Source organism: Oryctolagus cuniculus, chromosome 4 (assembly GCF_051225735.1).
Source record: "Oryctolagus cuniculus isolate XC-2025 breed Fujian yellow rabbit chromosome 4, ASM5122573v1, whole genome shotgun sequence".
Lineage (NCBI taxonomy): Eukaryota > Metazoa > Chordata > Mammalia > Lagomorpha > Leporidae > Oryctolagus > Oryctolagus cuniculus.
This window is the reverse complement of record NC_142870.1, coordinates 82,812,024-82,834,007: the sequence shown is the minus strand read 5'-3', so window position 1 is coordinate 82,834,007 and position 21,984 is coordinate 82,812,024. Positions and strand designations below refer to the sequence as shown.

General features: G+C 46.1%; 1 protein-coding gene across 1 annotated transcript in view; it reads left to right on the top strand.

The window, feature by feature from the left end:
* Positions 1-6,862: 6,862 nt before the first annotated feature.
* UBXN7 (UBX domain protein 7) overlaps positions 6,863-21,984 on the top strand; it is a 64,796-nt gene continuing 49,674 nt past the window's right edge. The window contains exon 1 of the mRNA XM_002716533.6: positions 6,863-7,198. Within this exon, the coding sequence (XP_002716579.4) occupies positions 7,027-7,198 (172 nt within the window). The 5' untranslated portion in view covers positions 6,863-7,026. The remainder of the gene's footprint in view (positions 7,199-21,984) is intronic.

The following is a 21,984-nucleotide window of genomic DNA, read 5'->3' as shown; positions in this document are numbered from 1 at the left end:
TCAAATAAATAAATCTTTAAAAAATTATGTATGTATTTTTCCTTCTCTTATGACTCTGTTTACTATTTCTAGTTAAACAGAAATAATGATAGAGTACATACTTGTCTTTTTTTTTTTTTAAGATTTATTGGTTTTACTTGAAAGTCAGAGTTACACAGAGATGGAGAGGCATGCACGCGGGGTGGGGGTGGGGTCTTCCATCCGTTGGTTCACTCCCCAGTGGCCGCAACAGCGGGAGCTGTGCTGATCCGAAGCCAGGAGCCAGGAGCTTCTTCCTGGTCTCCCAGGCCAGTGCAGGGGCCCAAGGACTTGGGCCATCTTCTATTGTTTTCCCGGGCCACAGCAGAGAGCTGGATAGGAAGTAGAGCAGCCGGGACATGAACCAGCAGCCATATGGGATGCTGGCACTGCAGGCAGCTGCTTTACCTGCTATGCCACATTGCCGGCCTCTACATACTTGTCTTGGCCTTAAATGTTTGTTTTGATTACTTTTTAAATGGTTTTTTCATTTATTTGATGGCAGAGACAAACAAACCAAGCACTCCCCAGGTTCTTACAGCAATCTGAGCTGGGTCAGACAGAGCCAGGAGCTGGGAATTCAATCTTGGTCTCCCAAGTGGGTGGCAGGGACCCAAATAGTTGAGCAGTTACCTGCTGCTTCCCAGGGTGCCTGTTAGCAGGAGGCTGAAATTAGGAGTGGAGCCAGGGCTTGAACCCAGGTACCAAGATATGGGATGTTGGCATTCCAAGTGACATCTCATCTACCTCACCAAACATCCACCCCAAGTGTTTATTATTAAGTTTGATGCTGAGGGGCCGGTGATGTAGTGTAGTGGGAAAAAGCCGCTAAATGCAGTGCTGGCACCCCATATGGGCACTGGTTCAAGTCCCGGCTGCTCCACTTCTGATCCAGCTCTCTGCTATGGCCTGGGAAAGCAGTGGAAGATGGCCCAAGTTCTTGGGCCTCTGCACCCACATGGGAGACCTGGAGGAAGCTCCAGCCATTGCAGTCATTTGGGGAGTGAACCATGGATGCAAGACTTCTCTTTCTCTCTTCCTCTGCCTTTCCTCTCTCTGTGTAACCCTCACTTTCACATAAATAAATCTTTTTAAAAAAAGTTTAAAAAAAAGTTTGATGCTGGGGCTAGCGTTGTGGCAGGGTGGTTATGCCACAGCCTGTGATGCTTGGCATCGCATATTGGAGCACTGTTTTGAGTCCTGGCTGCTCCACTTCTGATCCAAGTCCCTGCTAATGCACCTGAAAGAGTAGCAGAAGATGGCCCACGTGCTTGGGCCCCTGCACCCATGTTGGAGCCCTGGATGAAGTCGCAGGCTCTGAGTTTTGCTCTGGCCCAACCCCAGCCATTGTGCCCTTTGAGGAAGTGAACAGTGGATGGATGGTCTCTCTCTCTCTGTTACACCCTCTCTGTCACTCTGCCTTTCAAATAAATAAATCTTAAAGCACTGTTTACTCTGTGCTTTTGGTAGATACATTTCATTAGGAAAGGAAGTTTTTTTCTCTACCTAGTATTTAAGATTTTTTAAAAAAAATTTTTGTGAATGCATACTGATTTACATCCATATTTTATCAAATGTTTTCTCTTATTTCATTTGTTTTATTATGTTGAATGACATTGAAAGAGCTCTTTACTGTAAAATTATATTTATATTTCTGAAATGAATCTGATTAAAAAATAAGTGTGCAAATATATGCATGCATGCATAGGTTTATGTCACTGGATTTCTAAATTTTGGCATAGTTTAGGGTTTTTGCCTCAGTGATTTTAGGTGAGGTAAGCACTCTTCTACTGTTTTGTTTGGTTTTGATCTCAGGGTTATGCTAGGATGAGCTTTTTGTCCTGTTTGCTCTTTGGAATAATTTATTTATGTTTGGTTTATCTGTTTCTTTTCTTTCCTTTTCCCTTCCCTTCCCTTCCCTTCCCTTCCCTTCCCTTCCCTTCCCTTCCCTTCCCTTCCCTTCCCTTCCCTTCCCTTCCCTTCCCTTCCCTTCCCTTCCCTTCCCTTCCCTTCCCTTCCCTTCCCTTCCCTTCCCTTTCCTTTCCTTTCCTTTCCTTTCCTTTCCTTTCCTTTCCTTTCCTTTCCTTTCCTTTCCTTTCCTTTCCTTTCCTTTCCTTTCCTTTCCTTTCCTTTCCTTTCCTTTCCTTTCCTTTCCTTTCCTTTCCTTTCCTTTTAACAGGCAGAGTTAGAGAGAGAGAGAGAGAGAGAAAAGTCTTCCTTCTGTTCGTTCATCCCCCAAATGGCTGCCACAGTCAGCACGCCACGCTGATCCAAAGCCAGGAGCCAGGTGCTTCCTCCTGGTCTTCCATGCGGGTGCAGGGCCCAAGCACTTGGGCCATCCTCCACTGCACTCCCAGGCCACAGCAGAGAGCTGGACTGGAAGAAGAGCAACCAGGACAGAACCTGGCACCCCAACTGGGACTAGAACCCGGGTGCCAGTGCTGCAGGCGGAGGATTAGCCTAGTGAGCCGCAGCGCCGGCAGGTTTATCTGTTTCTTAATTTTTTGGGCAGGATCACCAAATCATCAGGGTCTGATTATTTATTTGAGTGGTAGATATAATTTAAGTCTAATAGTTGAATCAGTTTTGGCAAGTTATTTGTTTTCCAGGAATCCTTTAATCAATTTTCTAACTTACTGGTATAAAATTGACCCTAATATTGTCTTATTTATAAAATGACACTCCCCAAATGTCCAGATTTTGATAGTATTTCCATGACAATCCAGCCTTAAATTCGTGCCACTCCAGATCCACAACTTCCTTCCTGTCCCACCTAGCTCTCTGTCCCACAGGCATCACTGGGTTCTGCCAGCAGGGAATTCTTAAGAGGAGATGGAGGATATCGCAGGAGACCCTGACCTTGGCTCAGTCTGGGTATGTTGCTTGACGGAAGGTCATTGCTCTTCAGACAAGATTGGAATTGTCTTTGGGATTCCAGTAACCTCTCTGTTGTGACAGTTCCACACTCTTTTTTTTTTTTTTTTTTTTGACAGGCAGAGTGGACAGTGAGAGAGAGAGACGCAGACAGAGAGAAAGGTCTTCCTTTGCCATTGGTTCACCCTCCAATGGCCGCCGCGGCCAGCGTGCTGCAGCTGGCACACTGCGCTGATCCAATGGCAGGAGCCAGGTACTTATCCTAGTCTCCCATGGGGTGCAGGGCCCAAGCCCTTGGGTCATCCTCCACTGCCTTCCCTGCCACAGCAGAGGGCTGGCCTGGAAGAGGGGCAACCAGGAAAGAATCTGGCGCCCCGACCGGGACTAGAACCCAGGGTGCCAGTGCTGCAGGTGGAGGATTAGCCTACTGAGCTGCGGCACTGGCCGACAGTTCCACTCTTTCTAGTCCAAGAGCCACTGCTGTCCCTTGTGGCTCCCAAACACCTCACCCACTCACTTCTTTAAAATTATTCCTTTATAGATCACTTGACGGACCGTCTGTTTTCTATTGGGACCCTGAATGACACGTTTTAAAGTTGGAGGCTTAACCTAGTATGCCACAGCGCCGGCCCCTTAAAATCATTCTTTTACACTGGCCGGCGCCGCGGCTCACTAGGCTAATCCTCCGCCTAGCGGCGCCGGCACACCGGGTTCTAGTCCCGGTCGGGGCGCCGGATTCTGTCCCGGTTGCCCCTCTTCCAGGCCAGCCCTCTGCTGTGGCCAGGGAGTGCAGTGGAGGATGGCCCAGGTGCTTGGGCCCTGCACCCCATGGGAGACCAGGAAAAGCACCTGGCTCCTGGCTCCTGCCATGGGATCAGCGCGGTGCGCCGGCCGCAGCGTGCCGGCCGCAGCGGCCATTGGAGGGTGAACCAACGGCAAAGGAAGACCTTTCTCTCTGTCTCTCTCTCTCACTGTCCACTCTGCCTGTCAAAAAAAAAAAAAAAAAAAAAAATCATTCTTTTACAACTGTTTTTTAATTTAACCAATCTGTACCTAGAGAACATGTTCTGCATTACAAATATCCTTTGACATTTGTTGAGTTCATTTGTGGTCTATCTATAGTCACTATTAAGCCTCACATGTACTTAAATAGAATGAGCTTTTTAAAATATCTTTATTGCTTTCATTTGAGATAAGGGGATTGCATAATTTTCTGTCAAATTTCTTCCTTAAACACTAATTTTTTTCTTTTTTTCTTTCTTGGTTTTTTTTTTTTTTTTTTTTTTTTTTTTTTTTTTTTTTGACAGAGTTAGACAGTGAGAGAGAGAGACAGAGAGAAAGGTCTTCCTTCCATTGGTTCATCCCCAATGGCTGCTACGGCCAGCGTGCTGCGCCGATCCAAAGCCAAGAGCCAGGTGCTTCCTCCTGGTCTCCCATGCAGGTGCAGGGCCCAAGGACTTGGGCCATCCTCCACTGCAACCGGGACAGAATCAGGTGCCCCAACAGGGAGTAGAACCCAGAGTGCCGGCACCGCAGGCGGAGGATTCGCCTAGTGAGCTGCGGCACCGGCCTAATTTTTTTTCTTTATATACTTTCTTTTTTTTTTTTAAATTATGTATTTATGTGACAGGTAGAGTTATAGACAGTGAGAGAGAGAGAGACAGAGAGAAAGGTCTTCCTTCCGTTGGTTCACTCCTCAAATAGTCATGGCCGCTATGGTCGGTGCTACGCCAATCTGAACCCAGGACCCAGGTGCTTCCTCCTGGTCTTCCATGCGGGTGCAGAGGCCCAAGCACTGCCCTCCCGGGCCACAGCAGAGAGCTGAACTGGAAGAGGAGCAACTGGGACTAGAACCTGGCGCCCATACGGGATGCTGGCGCCACAGGTAGAGGATTAACCTAGTGACCCACTGCACTGGCCCTCTTTATACACTTTCGAGACCATGTTATTAGGACCATACAGGTTTATGTTATCTTTTTGGTGGCTTGTTCTTTTTATTATTATATTTATATAAAACTATCTCTAATGATATACTTCACTTTATTTTATCTGAAATTAATATAGCTACTCCAGCAAATTTCCTTAAGATGCACTTCTGCATACACATTTATAGCTCCCTCCTTGTCAGTAGCATATAGTTGGATTTTAAAGTTGTATAATTGTTTTTTAAAAAGAAGAAATACTGCTATTTAAATTTATAATGAAAGTAGTGCATTTACTAGCATTCCAGGGAGTTGGGTTCCACACTCTACCCACCATTGTGTGACTTTGAACTTCTCTCTCAAACTCTCAGATTATCATAACTATATCTTCTAGCTCATTTACTCTATCATTCCATTGAATTATAATAACATGATACACATTGCTTTGAGACAATTTGGGAGTCTTAAAACCAGATCTAAATTAAAAATAAAAAGCCTGGTGTAATTGGGTATAATAATTCAAATAGTAACTGATGTTTAGCTTTGGGATATTTGCCTTTTGTCATCTAAAACTTTCCATCAATGTATAGTAGTTTTATACTGTAAGTTCTTTTATGTAGACAGTACATTTTTTAAAAAGTTAATTAATTTGAGAGAAAGAAAGTTCTACCCACTAGTCCACTCCCCAAATGCCCACAATGGCTGGGATTGGGCCAGACTGAAGACAAGAGTCAAGAACTCAAGCTGGGTTTCCCACATGGGAGGCAGGGCCCCAGCACTTGGAGACATCACTGCTGCCTCCCAGGGTGCACATTTAGAAGGACATTGGAGGCCAGCTCTCTGCTGTGGCCAGGGAGTGCAGTGGAGGATGGCCCAAGTCCTTGGGCCCTGCACCCCATGGGAGACCAGGAGAAGCCGCGGCTGCCATTGGAGGGTGAACCAACGGCAAAGGAAGACCTTTCTCTCTGTCTCTCTCTCACTGTCCACTCTGCCTGTCAAATAAATAAATAAATAAATAAAAATAAAATAAAAGGCCACTGGGAGGGCTGGTGCTGTGGCCCAGCAGGTTTAAGGCAAGGTCTGCAGCAGAGGCACAGTCATTGTTACTGGGTCAGTTCTCCAGATGACTCATGCCATCTTTCACTGGACCATTTTCCTGTAAAGATGCACAATATGCAGATGGAGGTGGGAGGCTGGAACATAAACTCCATGTCTTTAACTTTATTTTCAATTTGGGGAGTGTCAACCGATTTCAGTGTACTCTACACACAAAATTGTCCTAAAAATATTTAAAACTATGCAAGTAACACTAATACCATCTGAAATCGTGTGACACTACTATGTTTTTGTTTAAAAATAAAGGATTTAAAAAAAAGTCCACATTCACAATTCTCCCTATCGCTCTCCTCTCTAGAAGCAACCATTAATTGAGGTTTGGGACACTTCTCCAGGGTCCTTTCTGTACATTTTCTTTTGGCGCAAAAACACTTCCTTTTTTTTTTTTTTAAAGCCATCTGGTCACACCCCCTTTATACAGTTTTTTCACTATTCAGAATTCAGGGACTACCCACAGGGGCACTGTGTTGCTGAGACGGTGTTACACACGACTTAACCACGCTGCTTCCCTCACGCCAAAGCCATGTCCTCATTTCACAGGTGAGGAAACTCAGCGAGACCCTGAGGGGAGACTTGCGTTGGCAAGTTCAGTGACGCAAAGCAAACGAACAATCCTCCATGAAACCTCCCGTGTGTCGGAGCCCGCTCCCACCGCCTCCCTGGCGCGCGGGTTTCTGGCGTTTCACTCCTGCTGCGCTAGGTTAGCTAGGCCGTTAGTTTATAGAGGTTAGGAAGCCGCTTCGGCGCTAAGATGTAGGATTTCTATTTTTGATGGGAACCGCAGGAAATTCAGTAGCGTGCAGTGGAGCTGCCAAAAGGATAAACGCCACCATCAGCAGTTGGATCTATCGACGAAACTTGTTTAATAGACATTCGAAAGACCTACTACGGAAGCCAGGACTCCAAACCGAGTCCATCAAGCTGGCCTGGCAGCTCAGAGAGGCAGGCGCTAGAGGTTTGCAATGAGGATGCGGCCAGCAGGCAGCAACAGAGCAGCCAACCCGCGGAGCGCACAGAGCGCTCCGGCGCGGTGGGCAGTGCGCCTGCGCGGGCCGCGGGGCGGGGGGCCCGGAGGGGCGGAGCCTGGGGGCGGTCAATGAGCCTGCGCAGGCCGCGCGGCGAGGTGGGGGAGGGCGGTCCGTGTGTGTCTGTGTTGTTGTTCGGCGGCGGCGGCGGCGGCGGCGGCGGCGGTAAGATGGCTGCCCACGGGGGCTCCGCGGCGTCCTCGGCGCTGAGGGGGTTAATTCAGCAGTTCACCGCCATCACCGGTAAGAGACGCGGTTACCGGAAGGTGGAGAGTGGGGTCCAGAGCGGGCAGCGGGTCTGCCCCGGGCTCGCCCCTTACCTTCATGCGTCCCTCCCTCGGGCTTCACCCACAGCTCTCGTCCTCCCTCCGGAGGAAGAGGCGACGACGGCGTCGGGGTCTCCGGGTTCAGGCGGGAGACACCCCCCCGCGCGCTCCCCTTACCCTCCTCCTCGATCTCCTCGCAGTTCGAAGGGATAGCCCCTTTTACCTCCTGCCTGCCTAGACAGGGGATGGGTCGGGCCCTCCGCCCTCGCCGGCCGGGGGACCTGGGGGCGGGGAGGAGTGGGGGGCCGCACCCGGGCCACCGCCCTCCTCCATCATCGTCTCCTCAGTGTGCAGTCCTGGGGTGCCGCGCATCCCCTCACCTGCCTTTCCCTTTCTTCCCGGCCAGGTCAGCCTCTCCCCGTGAACCCTCCCCTCCCCCGGCGCTGGCCTGCCCTTCCCCTTTCTGGGCCCCTTGGAGCCATCGGTGTGGCCCTGGCGTGTTCGGGCCCTCCCGCCTTCACGCGGAGGCTGAGGGGTACGGCGGCGCCTTTACACATCCCAGGGGACAGGCCGCCAGAAATGGGGGTGCCGAGGAGTACCTTAGAGACCGAGGCTTTAGGAGAATAGTGAGGGGGCACCCCCAAGCTGAAGACGAGAGGCCTGGAGGAGTCCTGGGTGGCGTTTCCCACCTCCCCATAATAAAATCGTAACGATTGAGACCATGGCGCCGGGGCCTCCTGCTGATAGAATAGGGAAGACGGCAGAAACTTCTCGGGGAGAAAATGTGCGGCTGGGGGTTAGTGTCCCCCAAAACCCTAGGCCTGGTTTTTCCCTTTGCTCTGGACCCCTGCGAAGGGCCCAGACAGGTCTTACCGCCTGGAGGAGAGGCCCTGAGCCATTCTATGAATTCTCTAGGTCTTGTTTCTCTCTGATGGTGCTGAACTTTTTTTGCATGAGTTATTAGAGGGCGGAGCAAATGATGAAGTTCTCCGTGGAGTGATTTGAGAGACGAGTACTCCATGTGCCTGAGTGTAATTTTGCCGTTCTGGTTTGTCATTTTGGAAGGAGGTCAGAATGTTAGTTCCTTTTCTTAACAGATCTGTACTTCGTGTGGTAGCGGTTTGTTAGACACAGAGAATGTTTCCACCGGGTCATACTTGGACATGCAGGATATGGTTAAGTAGATTTTTAGGTTGTTTTACCCAGTACAGGTTTTATTGAAGTTGCTGTTTCATAACGAAAGCAGTTTTATTTATTTATTTATTTGCTCTGCAATGATAACTGCATGTTTGATGTGTTGTTATCTGGTTTGTGGCATGAAACATGACGTCAAAGTAGGTAAAGGGAAATTTGTGATGAAAGAGTGATGAGGAGTGAGTGGTAGCTTTTCATAATATCTTTAAACGTGTGATTGGTTTATTAAAGTTGTAATGGATTTCCCAGTGTTTAACCAGATTTGTTACAGAGACAGAAAATCATTGTGTAAATAAGTTAGTATGCTACATTATATTTGTAGAATTAAAGTGCACATTTATGTATCTTTAGATTTTCTAGAGATGGTTTAAAATGCCATTTAATTGCAGTTTCATATATGACCCTTACTATTAACTTTTTTTTTTAAATCTTTATTTTATTTGAGAAGGAGAGAAAGGGAGAGGTATCTTCCTTCCAGCTGCTGGGTCACTCTCCAAATGCTCACAGTAGCTGGGGTTGGGCCATGCTGAAGCAGGAGCCAGGAACTCCATCCTGGTCTCCCATGAGGTAGCAGAGACCCAGGTACCCGAGACATCACCCGCTGCTTCTCAGGGCGCGGGTTAGCAGGAAACCGGGCTGCAGCTGAGCTGTGCCACACAGGATGTGCACATCACAAGCCGGGTCTTCACTGCTGTGCCAGATGCCCACTCCTCACTCTCTTCTCCTGCAACATTTTTATTAGATATACATAAAGCTCAAAGTATGGTGAGACAGATTGACTCCTTACTTGCTATAGGGCTGTTTTTCAGTTGGACAGCTTGTTTCCTGGTTGCAGGTCTCTGTATTGCTGAGTCTGATTAGAAGTCCCTCAGTAGACCAGTGGTGTCTGGAATTCTACAGAATGGCAAATAACCTTACACTGTTCTTGATGTGCAGTGAATTTCTATTGATAATTTTTGGGTCTGTTTTTACTAGATGGTGATTAGCCATTAGAAACACATGATCCCTTTAAGCCAGAGGTGAGGAACCATTTTTCTGCCAAGGGCGATTTGGATATTTATAACATCATTTGCGGGCCATACACAATTATCAGCTTGAAAATTAGCCTGCTATAGATTTATTGAATTCCGAGTCTCACTGGCCGTTGCCTTGGCAGGGCCAGACCAAATGATTTCCCTGGCCTTGTATGGTTTGTTGCCTGGACATTCCTCACCCCTGCTTTAAGCCTTTTTCCACATACCTTAGAATGAACTTTTCAGCATTCTAAAATGTGAATTCTCATGTATTTTTTATTTTATAAAATATATAAACATAAATATGTCTTTATATATTAATATATAAATATATCTATATATTGAATATAAATATAAATTTTATATATTTAAAATATAAATTTATGTTTATATTATATAAATAGATGATATGTTTATTATATAAATATAAATAAATATAAAGTATTTTGTAAGATTTATATATTTATTTGAATGTCAGAGTTACACAGGGAGAGAAAGAAAGGCAGAGAGAGAAAGGTTTTCCGTCTGCTGGTTCATTCCCCAATTGGCCGCAACAGCCGGAGCTGCACCCATCCGAAGCCAGGAGCCAGGAGCTTCCTCCGGGTCTCCCACGTGGGTGCAGGGGTCCAAGGACTTGGGCCATCTTCCACTGCTTTCCCAGGCCACAGCAGAGAGCTGGATAGGAAGTGGAGCAGCCGGGACTCGAACCAGTGCCCATATGGGATGCTGGCACTGCAGGCAGTGGCTTTACCTGCTGTGCCACAGCGCCGGCCCCTTCTTATGTATTTTAAATTGTGTTTATGATTAAGAGGTATTTGATATATATTCATGACTGGATGAATTAAACTGAACTTAAGAGTTTATGCTCTGATTTCAAAAAGTTTTACTTATCTGGAAACTCAAGCTGCTGCTAAAAGCAAATGTATCTTGAAAAAAATGAGTCTTACTTTTTGTGTAGCATTTGGAAGTAGAAGAGAAAATGGAAAGATTCTATGTACTTATTAGAAAGGAAGAGTGAGAGGGAGAGAGAGTGACTTCCATCTGCTGATTTTTCTCTGAATAAATAGTGTTTATTATCCATACTGGCCTGGGCTGGTTTGAGACTGGAACCTGTAACCAGGAGGAATACAACTCAAGTCTCCCATTTGGGTGTCAGGAATCCAATTACTTGAGTCATCACTGTGGCCTCCTGAGATCTATATTAGCAGTAAGCTGAAATCAGGAGCCAAAATCAGGAATTGAACCCAGGAAGTCTGTTATAGGATGCAAGTATCCTAACTGCTAGGCTAAGTGCCCACTCCTATGAAAGATTTTTAATATTTTGTTTCTCACCAAGTAGAACAAATCTCTCCATCTTTGTATGTATGTATGTATATAAAAATGATGAGCTTGGGGGCTGACGCTGTGGCGCAGCAGGTTAACGCCCTGGCCTGAAGTGCTGGCATCCCATATGGGCGCCGGTTCTAATCCCTGCTGCTCCTCTTCCTATCCAGCTCTCTGCTATGGCCTGGGAAGGCAGTAGAAGGTGGCCCAAGTCCTTGGGCCCCTGCACCCGCATGGGAGACCCAGAGGAAGCTCCTGGCTCCTGGCTTTGGATCGGCACAGCTCTGGCCGTTGCGGCCATCTGAGGAGTGAACCAGCAGATGGAAGACCTCTCTCTCTCTACCTCTCCTCTCTCTCTGTGTAACTCTGACTTTCAAATAAATGAATAAATCTTTAAAAAAATGATGAGCTTGAAGAAATGACTGATTTTTAATAAAATTATTAAAAGGATAGTATGACAACATAAAGTAGTTTTGAAAAAAGAGAGAAAGCTAATTCTTCACTCTCACAACAGCCTTTATGTTACATATTATCTTCCAATTCATATATATATTATATATACATACATGTATGTATGTATGTATATATGTATATGTGTGTATATATATATGTATATGTGTATATATATATATACACACACACAATTCCTGGAAAAGGATTATTTATTTGAAAGGCAGAGTGACTGAGAGAAAGCAGAGACAAAGAGAAAGAGTCTTCCATCCTCTGGTCCATTCCCCAAATGGTCCCAATATCCTAGACTAGGCAAGGCTAAAGCCAGGAGCCAAGGACTCAATCTGGGTCTTCCACGTGGGTGACAGGGACTCAGGTACTGGGTCATCATTAACTACTTCCTTGGTGCATTAGCAGGAAGGTGGATCAGAAGAGGAGTAGCCATACAGCTGGCACTGTGATATGGGATGTTAGTGTCCCAAGCAGTGGCTTAACTTGCTGTGCCACGATGTACCCCCCACCATGTGTGTACTTGTTTTTACACTGTGGATTATAGTATATGTATTATAGAATTCTGAAATTTTCACCTTACATGATAAATATTCTTTCTGTGATCAGACTGATAAACAACGGCAAGGGTAATGTGTTCTTTGAAGTAGTCACATTGAGAAGTTCCCTTTTCCATTGATGCCTTCAGAGTCATTAAAGCTACATAAGAAAATGAGTCCTGTTACTTTACAGTCATACAACATCTTACAATAGTACGGTTTTATCTCCTTTGATATTTATCATACTTGGCTTTGGATGATTGTTGCCTCCTTTCAGAAGTATCAGTTCTTAAAATGTGAAGAAAGAGTATGTGTGGGGAGCAACTCGGACTAGACTGTTACTGGAATTAAGACTTATTCTATGCATCTGCTCTCCCACAATATGGCACTGGGAGAGGAGGAAACAGCTTCTACACAGCTGCCTCCAGTTCAACCAATAAACAGCAGGACCTGCTCCTGATTGGAGGAGAGCAGCGTACTCGGCGTGTGGGTAGCAGAGTTGGGATTGGTGGAAGAGGACTATAAAGGAGGAGAGAGACAACATGCACCAGGAACATCTAAGAGGAACACCTGTGCAGCCCCCGAGAGAGCCGGCCGGCGGTGTGCCGCTCCCCCGCGGAAGTGGGGAAAGTGGCAGGGGGAACCGCCCTTCCACGGAGGTGGAAGGGTCGGTAGCCAACCCGGGAAGAACCAGCAGCAAACCCGGGAAGGGCCGAGCAGACAAAAGAACAGCGCAGGGTCCTGTGTCGTTCCTCCACGAAGAGGGGGAGCGACATAATGGTGCCGTGACTCGGATATGAAGCCCAGGCAGGGTCTTGTGTCGTTCCTCCACGAAGAGGGGGAGCGACAAGTATGCTGTTGGAGCTCTCTTTTTTAAAAAAGGTTTATTTTTACTTATTTGAAAGGCAGAGTTATGGAGAGGCGGAGGCAGAGAGAAGTCTTCCATCCACTGATTCACTCTGCAAATGGCCCTGATGGTTATAACTGAGCCAATCCAAAACAAGGAGCCAGGAGCTTCCTCAGGGTCTCTCGCCGGAGCAGGGGCCTAAACACTTGAGCCATCATCTACTGCTTTCCTAGGCCATAGCAGAGAGCTGAGACTTTAACCCCTGCCCATATGGGATGCCAGCATTGCAGGCAGTGGCTTTACTCGCTATATCACAGCATTGGCCCCTGTTGAATCTCTTGTAAAGAACAATTTTTAAAAATGTTTGGAACAGGGCCGGTGCTGCGGCTCAGTAGGCTAATCCTCCACCTTGCGGCACCAGCACACCGGGTTCTAGTCCCAGTCAGGGCACTGGATTCTGTCCCAGTTGCCCCTCTTCCAGGCCAGCTCTCTGCTGTGGCCAGGGAGTGCAGTGGAGGATGGCCCAAGTGCTTGGGCCCTGCACCCCATGGGAGACCAGGAGAAGTACCTGGCTCCTGCCATTGGATCAGCGCGGTGCGCTGGCCGCAGAGCGCCAGCCACAGCAGCCATTGGAGGGTGAACCAACGGCAAAGGAAGACCTTTCTCTCTCTCTCTCACTGTCCACTCTGCCTGTCAAAAAAAAAAAAAAGTTTGGAACAGGGGCTGGCGCTGTGGTGTAGCGGGTAAAACTGCCGCCTGCAATGCTGGCATTCCATGTGGGCACTGGTTTGAGACCTGGCTGTTCCATTTTTGATGCAGATCTCTGCTATGGCCTGGGAAAGCAGTGGAATATGGCCCAAGTCCTTGGACCCCTGCACCCACGTGGGAGACCCGGAGGAAGCTCCTGGCTCCTGCCTTCGGATCAGCGCAGCTCTGGCTGTTATGGCCAGTTGGGGAGTGAACCAGCGAATGGAAGACCTCTCTCTCTGCTTCTCCTTCTCTCTCTTTGTAACTTTGACTTTCAAATAAATCTTTAAAAAAAAAGTTTGGAGCCATGGTGGTATCACATTAACACCAGCTTCAAGGTGGCATCCAGCTACACATATGCAAAATGTACACGTGTAACCAGAATAATTTGTGTGGTGAAAGTGAGAGATATGTAGACTCTAAAGAAGTAAAGATAAACTGGCAATCAGAAGGTTAGGACAGATGTGAGGAAATAGAAAGTAGAGGTTGAGAAGAGTACAGGAGGTCACTAGTATGGGATTTCATAGAGCTTTGTGCAGAGTAGGCTCTTCATACTTGATGAAATTGTAGAATCTCAGTAGAAGAGCCCTTAATCTTTCTTAAAATTGTTGAATGAATGCATATTTATTAGATTAAAAACTGTGGTTGTGTAATATCTGACTTTGTAGTTAGTTTCCATTCTTTTTTTTTTTTTTAAGATTTATTTATATATTTGAAAGAGTTACACAGAGAGAGGAGGAGAGGAAAGAGAGAGAGAGAGAGAGGTCTTCCATCCGCTGGTTCATTCCCCAGTTAGTCACAACGGCTGGTACTGTGCTGATCCGAAGCCAGGAGCTTCTTCTGGGTCTCCCATGCGGGTACAGGGGCCCAAGGACTTGGGCCATCTTCCACTGCTTTCCCAGGCCATAACAGAGAGCTGGATCAGAAGTGGAGCAGCCAGGTCTCAAAGCGGCACCCATATGGGATGCCAGCACTGCAGGTGGCAGCTTTACCTGCTATGCCACAGCGCTGGCCCCCATTCATATTCTTTTGTATAGTACTTTTCTCTTGGATTAGTGTTAAAATTGTTATAAGTTTTCTGACAGGAAAAGTGGTCAAGTGTTCTAGATATTAAAGTAAATTGGAATTTTAAGCACTATTTCTTAATGATAATGAAATTCGAACCGCAGTTTAAAGGAGATCCTTTATTTGAGCTGTGAATGGGGTCCTAGTAGTAAATTCAGTATTTAGTGATAGACTTTCATATGCCAGGCGTGGTTCAGATCCTGGGGATCCAACTGTGAGCAAGACACGGTATTTGTCCTCAGAAAGCTTAAAGTTTAATGGGAAAACAGGTAGATAGGTGCTGTAATTTAGTGAGCGAATGGTAAGGAGCTAATGTGAGAACACACAGAGAGATCAAGGAAGGCTTCACAGAAGTAATTTTTTCTTTCTTTTTTTTTTTTTAAGATTTATTTATGTATTTGAAAGGCAGAGGTACAGAAAGAGAACGAGAAACAGAGAGAGAGAGAATGAGAGAGAAATCTTCTGTCTGCTTGTTCACTCCCCAGAAGGCTGCAACAACCCAAAGCCAGGAGCCAGGAGCTTCTTCCAGGTCTCCTCTGTGGGGGTGGCAGAGGCCCAGGGACTTGGACCATCTTCCACTGCCTTCCCAGGCCATTAGCAGGAGGCTGGATCGGAAGTCGAGCAGCCAAGACTCTAGCCGGCACTGCAGGTGGCAGCCTAACTGGCTGAAAGAGTTGTTTCCTGCAGGAGAAACATGTGCAGACTTGGAGGAGAGAGGAGAGATGATAGGTTTAGGGACTAAATGATAATTCCCTCAAAAGCATAGCCAGTGGCAGATGCAAAAATGGAATAGAAGAGATAAATTGGTGCCAGCATAGGGCCTTGTAAGCCATGTTAAGAATTCTGGCCTTATTTTGAGTATAATAGGGAGTCAGTTAAGAATACATATTTTTAAAAAGATTTATGTATTTAAAGGGAAGGGGGGGAGGGAGGGATGGAGGAAAAGAGGAAAGAAAGGAGGGAGGGAGGAGAGGGAGAGGTGTCTTCCATCCACTGGTTCACTCTCCAGATGCCCCCCAGCAGCCAGGACTGGGTCTCTGACATGGGTGGCAGGAACCAAGTACTTGGGTCATAATCTGATTCCTCCCAGGTGCATTAGCAGGAAGCTTGATTGGAAGCGTAGGGGGAACTTGATCCCAGGCATTCTGATATGGGATGCAGGTGCCCCAAGCAGTGGCTTAACTTGCTGCAACCTGATGCCCACCCCAGTTATGGGTTTTAATTAGGGGAATGACATATTCTGGTGTGAGTTTCTTTTAAGATTTATTTGTTTATTAGAAAGTCAGAGTTACACAGAGAGAGAAAGAGAGGCAGAGAGAGAGAGACAGATCTTCCATTTGCTGGTTCACTCCCCAATTGGCCGCAAAGCTGGAGCTGCGCTGATCCGAAGGCAGGAGCCAGGCAGGATCCTCCTCTGGGTCTCCCACGTGGGTGCAGGGGCCCAAGGACTTGGGCCATCTTTTACTGCTTTCCCAGCCATAGCAGAGATCTGGATTGGAAGTGGAGCAGCCTGGACTGGAACCAGTACCCATATGGGATGCCAGCACTGCAGGCAGCAGCTTAACCTGCTATGCCGCAGCACTGGCCCCTCATGTGAGTTTTTTTGGAAAGAGCTGCTTGGCTGTAGAGAAGAGGTAAACATAGAGGTAGGTAGAAGACTATTACATTACTCTAAGAAAGATATGTTGTCAGAGAAGTGGGCTCTCAAAAATATGGGGAGGAACCAGGAGTCAAGATGAAATTTGGGAATATGTTTTGGACATTTGAGTATATGTGTAAGTTCTATTAATGACAGTTTGATAGTAGAAGGGGTTTGGGGGTAAGGTGATTAGTTGTTTTGGCTAAGTCAGGGTGCTGTTGATGGGGTTTCCAAATGGAGCTGTTCAGTAAGCAAATGAATAATTGGGTCTAGAAGAGATCTTATTGATGGTAGTTAAAGCTAGGAAGATGATATCTTGCAGGGAAGAGGGAAAAGTGTAATGTGAGAAAATAGTTGACTCCTGGAAACAAAGCTACAGGGATGCCAACATCTTGGGGGACTGCAAGGAAGACTCAGAAGAAACCAAAATGGAGGAAAATCAGGAGAGTGATGGCACTTCACACATCAGGAGAGTGGCGATACTTTACATACTAGGTAGGCGCTGCTGGAAATGAGCAGTCATAGATGTTTTGTTTGGTTATTTGTTAAGGTTGGAAGGTATCTTAGAGACCATCTTGACCAGTTTTTGAGCCAAACAGATAAGAAATTAGATACTCAGAGAAATAAAATAACTTAGGGTTATAGGTCTATTTCAGTGCTTCTCAAATGTATTTATAGGAAAAGACTACTTCTCCTTTAGAAAGGTTTTTTTTCCCCCCAACCTTTATATACAAGTACTTTTGCAAAATACAGTGAACATTTAGAAGACATACAAAATATAAGCTCATATTCTTTTTAACATTAAGGTATAAATAGCCCTTTACATTTTTTTTGTTGTTGTTTGAGAGGCAGGTAGTGAAGACTTGGAAGGGGGGAAGAGTGTGCACTCCCCTTCCCTTTGTTCCTCTCCAAATGCCTCAGGAGTCCTCTGGGTGTTAGAGGCCCTACTATTTGCATCATTGCCTTCTGCCTTTCAGGGTCTGCATTGGTGGGAAGCTGGAACCAGGAGCCAGAGCCAGGAGTCAAATCCATGCACTCTGATATGGGATGCAGGCATCCTACTTCAAGGCCAGATGCCTGCCCCAACTTTTAATTGCTTCATGTCAATAGACATAAAATTACTCTATCAAATTGCTGTAAAAGTTTCCAAATATTTCCACTGGAACTTGTGCTTTTATTTTATTGTGGACTAGTGAGAGATAGCTGCTTTGAACACTACACTTTGGAAGTAGTGGTCTAGGCAATGGCAGAACAGGGACTCGGACCCTGGTGTCTTTATTCGCAGGCTCCTGCATTTTCCATTTTATCACTACTTCCCTCACTATAGTAACTTGTTTTGATCCAATAAATATTTGCTTTCTTTATCCTCTAACTTAGTAATTTCATTTCCTTTGTACTTAATAAGTGTAGTTTTATGTGAATACATTAAAAATATTTTTTTCTGGGGGCCAGTGTTACAGCAGGTTAGGTGACTCTCTGTGACACTGGTATCCCATATGGGCACTGGATGCTCTACTTTGGATCCAACTCCCTACTAATGGCCTGGGAAAGCAGTAGAAGTGCTACCCACGTGGGAGGCTCTGGAGTTCTGGGTTCCTGGCTTTAGCCTGTCCAAGCTCTGACTGTTGGTGGCCATTTGGGAAGTGAAGCAGTGGATGGAAGATTTCTCTGTGTGTGTTTGTCACTCTGCCTTTCAAATAAATCAATTTTTTAAAAAATAAAAATACATTTTCTATTCTTTTAAGATTTATTTATGGGGCTGGCACTGTGGCATAGCATTTAAAGCCATTGCTCGTAGCACTGGATCCCTTCTGGGCACTGGTTCGAGTCCTAGCTGCTCCACTTCTAGTCCAGATCCCTGTTAATATACCTGGGAAAGCAGCTGAAGATGGCCCAAGTGCATGGGCCCCTGCACCCACGTGGGAGACCTACAAGAAGCTTCTAGCTTCTGGCTTCAGATTGGCACAGCTCTGGCCATTGTGGCCATTTGGGGAATGAACCAGTGGATAGGGGGGTCTCTCTGTCTGTCTCTCCCTTTCTCTATAACTCTGCCAATCTGGCCATTGTGGCCATTTGGGGAATGAACCAGTGGATGGGGGGGGGGGTCTCTCTGTCTCTCCCTTTCTCTCTCTATAACTCTGCCTTTCAAATAAATAAATAAAAAAATTTTAAAAAAAGATTTATTTATTTATTTGAAAGGCAGAGTGATTAGGGTGACGGGAGTGGGGCGGGGGGAGACAGAGAAGATGATCTTCCCAACTGCTGGTTCAGTCTCCAAATGGCCACAGCAGCCAGGTCTGGGCCAAGTCAAAACCAGGAGTGAGGAACTCTATCCTGGTCTCCCACAAGACATGAGTGGCAGGGGCATTCCCAGATGCAGTAGCAGGAGCTGGATTGGAAGTAGAGCAGCCAGACTCAAACCAGCACTCTGATATGGGACACTGGTGGCAAAATCATCAGCCTAACCTACTGCACACAGTGCCAACTCTATTTTTATTTTTGAAAGCTTCAAAATTCTGGTGTTGGCGACTTATGAGACTAAACTTTTCAGTTATTTTTCTCAGCCATCACCCACTCCCATTTCCTTGATGGATCCTCTAGTTTATTTTGTGATTCCTGGGGGGAAATATGGAACCAAAATGTAACCTTTTTGTACCCTTGTCGTTTCTATTTAGTGATTTTTTTTTTTTTTCCAATCTCTGCCTGCATTGGTTCCTTGATGGTTGTGAAAAGACTTCTCTCTTTTGGCATTGAAAGTAGTATAGAGAATAGGCATGAGAAACTATAAAGTTTGGAATATCTCAATTCCTCCAAGCTGTGGTGGAGACAAACTGCATTATGGGTTTTTGGACTGTTCCCTCTATCAGGTCATTAATGGAGAAAGGGTGTGAACTAGGAGGAGACAGCAGAAAGGAAATGACCACTCATGAATTGTGTGCCACAAGCTGGGTTAAGTCATTCCCTTTGGTACTGTTAGCAAGCTTAAAACAGATGGAATGACGAAAAGGTAAGGGATAAATGAAGAAAAAGGGTACATGTGGTGAGAAAGAGTAAAGTGGGACCAAGTCTTGCCATAGATTATAGATTACTAGGTTAGGTAAGCTACCCTGCTGCTAGCTATAATATTAGAATCAGAAAACAAGCCCATTTTTTTTTTTTAAAGATTCATTTATTATTTATTTGAAAGGCAGAGTTGCAGAGAGGCAGAGAGAGAGAGAGAGGTCTTCCATTCGCTGGTTTACTCTACAACTGGTCATAACGGCCAGAGCTGTGCTGATCCGAAGCCAGGAGCCAGGAGCTTCTTCCGGGTCTCCCAAGTGGGTGCAGGGGCCCAAGGACTTGGGCCATCTTCTACTGCTTTCCCAGGCCATAGTAGAGAGCTGGATGGGAAGTGGAGCAGCCGGGACTCGAACTGGTGCTCATATGAGATGCTGGCACTGCAGTGGTGGCTTTTACCTGCTACGCTACTGCGCCAGCCCAAAACAAGCACATTTTAACAAGTTTGCAGATAGTTTAAGTCTGCAAACTTGTTTTGTCATTCTTCCGTTTAAAGATAGGCTCTTTATTTAACTATAATAAAATAGAAACCCACATTCTTTACAGCTGACTCATCAAAAGTTGTTATACCTCAGAGTAGGTAGGTAAAACTTGGAAGCTTTGTTTTTCCCTTATTTCATTTAGCTCGCTCTGATTTTTCTCTTCCTTCTCAGTTAACCTTCACCTCCTTATGTTCGTCTATTTAGTTCAGGAGGAGTGTTATTGGCATTCATGGTGAGACAGTTTGTCCTGGTGTAGGACTGTTTCATCCATCGCAGAAGGTTTAGCACTTGTACTACTCATTTCCTGCAGCTGCTGTAACAGATTACTGCAAATTGTGTGGTTTAACATACATTTATTCTCTCACAGTTCTGGAGGCCAGAAGTCTTTTTCAGTCTGTCACAGCACCTCTGGCTTCTCTCCACTAAAAGCCGGGAGTGCCTCCCTCTCCCCAGTCACTTTGAATCACCAACAGTGTTCTCCCGGCTGCTAAGTGCCTCAGGTACCTGAGGAACCACTGAACCTTTCATAACTTTCAGACTTTCAGTGATTTTTCTGTTTCTTTGTTCTTCTTCTTTTTTTAATTTGACAGATAGAGTTAGCAGTGAGAGAGAGAGAGAGAAAGGTCTTTCTGTTGGTTCACCCCCCAAGATGCCCGCTATAGCCGGAACTACAATGATCCGAAGCCAGGAGCCAGGTGCTTCTTCCTGGTCTCCCATGTGGGTGCAGGGGCCCAAGCACCTGGGCCATCCTCCACTGCACTCCCAGGTCACAGCAGAGAGCTGGACTGGAAGAGGAGCAATCAGGACTAGAACCCGGTGCTCATATGGGGTGTCGTCACTGCAGGCGGAGGATTAACCAAGTGAGCCACGGCGCCGGCCCCTGTTATTCTTTAAAAAATTTAATTGAAAGGTAGAATTACAGAGAGGGAGAAACAGAGAGATCTTCCATCTGCTGGTTCACCCCCCAAATGGCTGGGCCAGGATGTAGCCAGGGGCCATTAACTTCATCCAGGTTCTGGGTTTCTGCTGCTGCTCTCTGCCAGATTTTCTTTTCCTTGACTGCTAGGAGTGAGCAAAGCTCTTTGGTAGCTGGGAGGGTCTGCCCAGAAGGGCTGGCTGCCTGCCCTGGGCTGCCTCTCAAGATGGCCTCACCTGGACTTTGATGGGGTTCTAATGCAGGATGCTTTCCTGATTGGTCAGTGTGTATGCTAATGAGGCATACTACATGAACCCATCAGAAAACGGACATTGGAGTAGCCTGTTTTCACAAAAATGTGCAGAGTTCCCAATCAGATTCTTTCAGCAGAGTCAACAACATCTGAAGATTACATTGTGTGTTTCCCCTGTCTCCTGTCTCCCCCTCCTTTAGGGCTCCTGTGTTTTCTTTTTCATTGCTATGTTTTCCTTTCCTTTCTGGGGACCCCTGGAATTCCTGTCACCTGCATCCCTTGTGAGACACTGGTTTGAGTCCTGATGGCTCCACTTCAGATCCTGGTAATGTACCTGGGAAAGCAACAGAAAATGGCCTGAGTAGTTGGGCCGCTGCACCTGTGTGGGAGACCCGACTGGAGTTACGGCCATTTGGGGACTATGAGCCATTGGATGGAAGATACCTCTCTTTTATTGTCTCTGTAACTTCTCCTTTCAAATAAATAAATCAGTGTTAAAAAAAAAAAAAAAAGAGTTGTACCATGTTCTTTAATATGAGTTTGCTTAGTTTACTACATAAGCTATATCCTTACTTTGGATATAGCTGGAGTAATTGGTCACTTGCTTAAAGCCACATACTAGTGAATGACAGAACTAGAATTCAAACCCAGGCTGATCTGAATATTTCCCAGGTTCCTAATGTCTGTGTTGGCCTAATACAACAGGGACTGCTGAGACAGAAGCAGAATTTTGGTGTCTGTCTTCAGGTGTTCCCTGTTTTGTTGGTCCCCTAAGTTACACCCATATGGCATTTCATTTAGATCTTTCTTACCTTTCCCCCCAGAAGTCACTAGGCATTTAAGATACTAAAGCTACTTAAATCCTTTCTTTTTCCCTCTAAGTCAACGCTCTATTCTCTAGCAACCCTCAATTCATTGTTACTGGCTTTTAAGAGAAAGCAATATGACTGAATTAATTTGCATTGTGAAATGATTTGATACATTTTTTTTTTAAGATTTTATTTATTTGAGAGGTAGAGTTACGGAGAGAGAGAGGGAGAGACAGAGATCTTCTATCTGCTGGTTCGCTCCCAAAATGGCCACATTGGCTGGAGCTGCGCTGATCCAGAGCCAGGAGCCAGGAGCTTCTTCCGGGTCTCCCACGCTGGGGCAGAGGCTTAAGGATTTGGGACATCTTCTACTGCTTTCTCAGGCCATCGCAGAGAGCTGAGACATGAACTGGTGCCCAT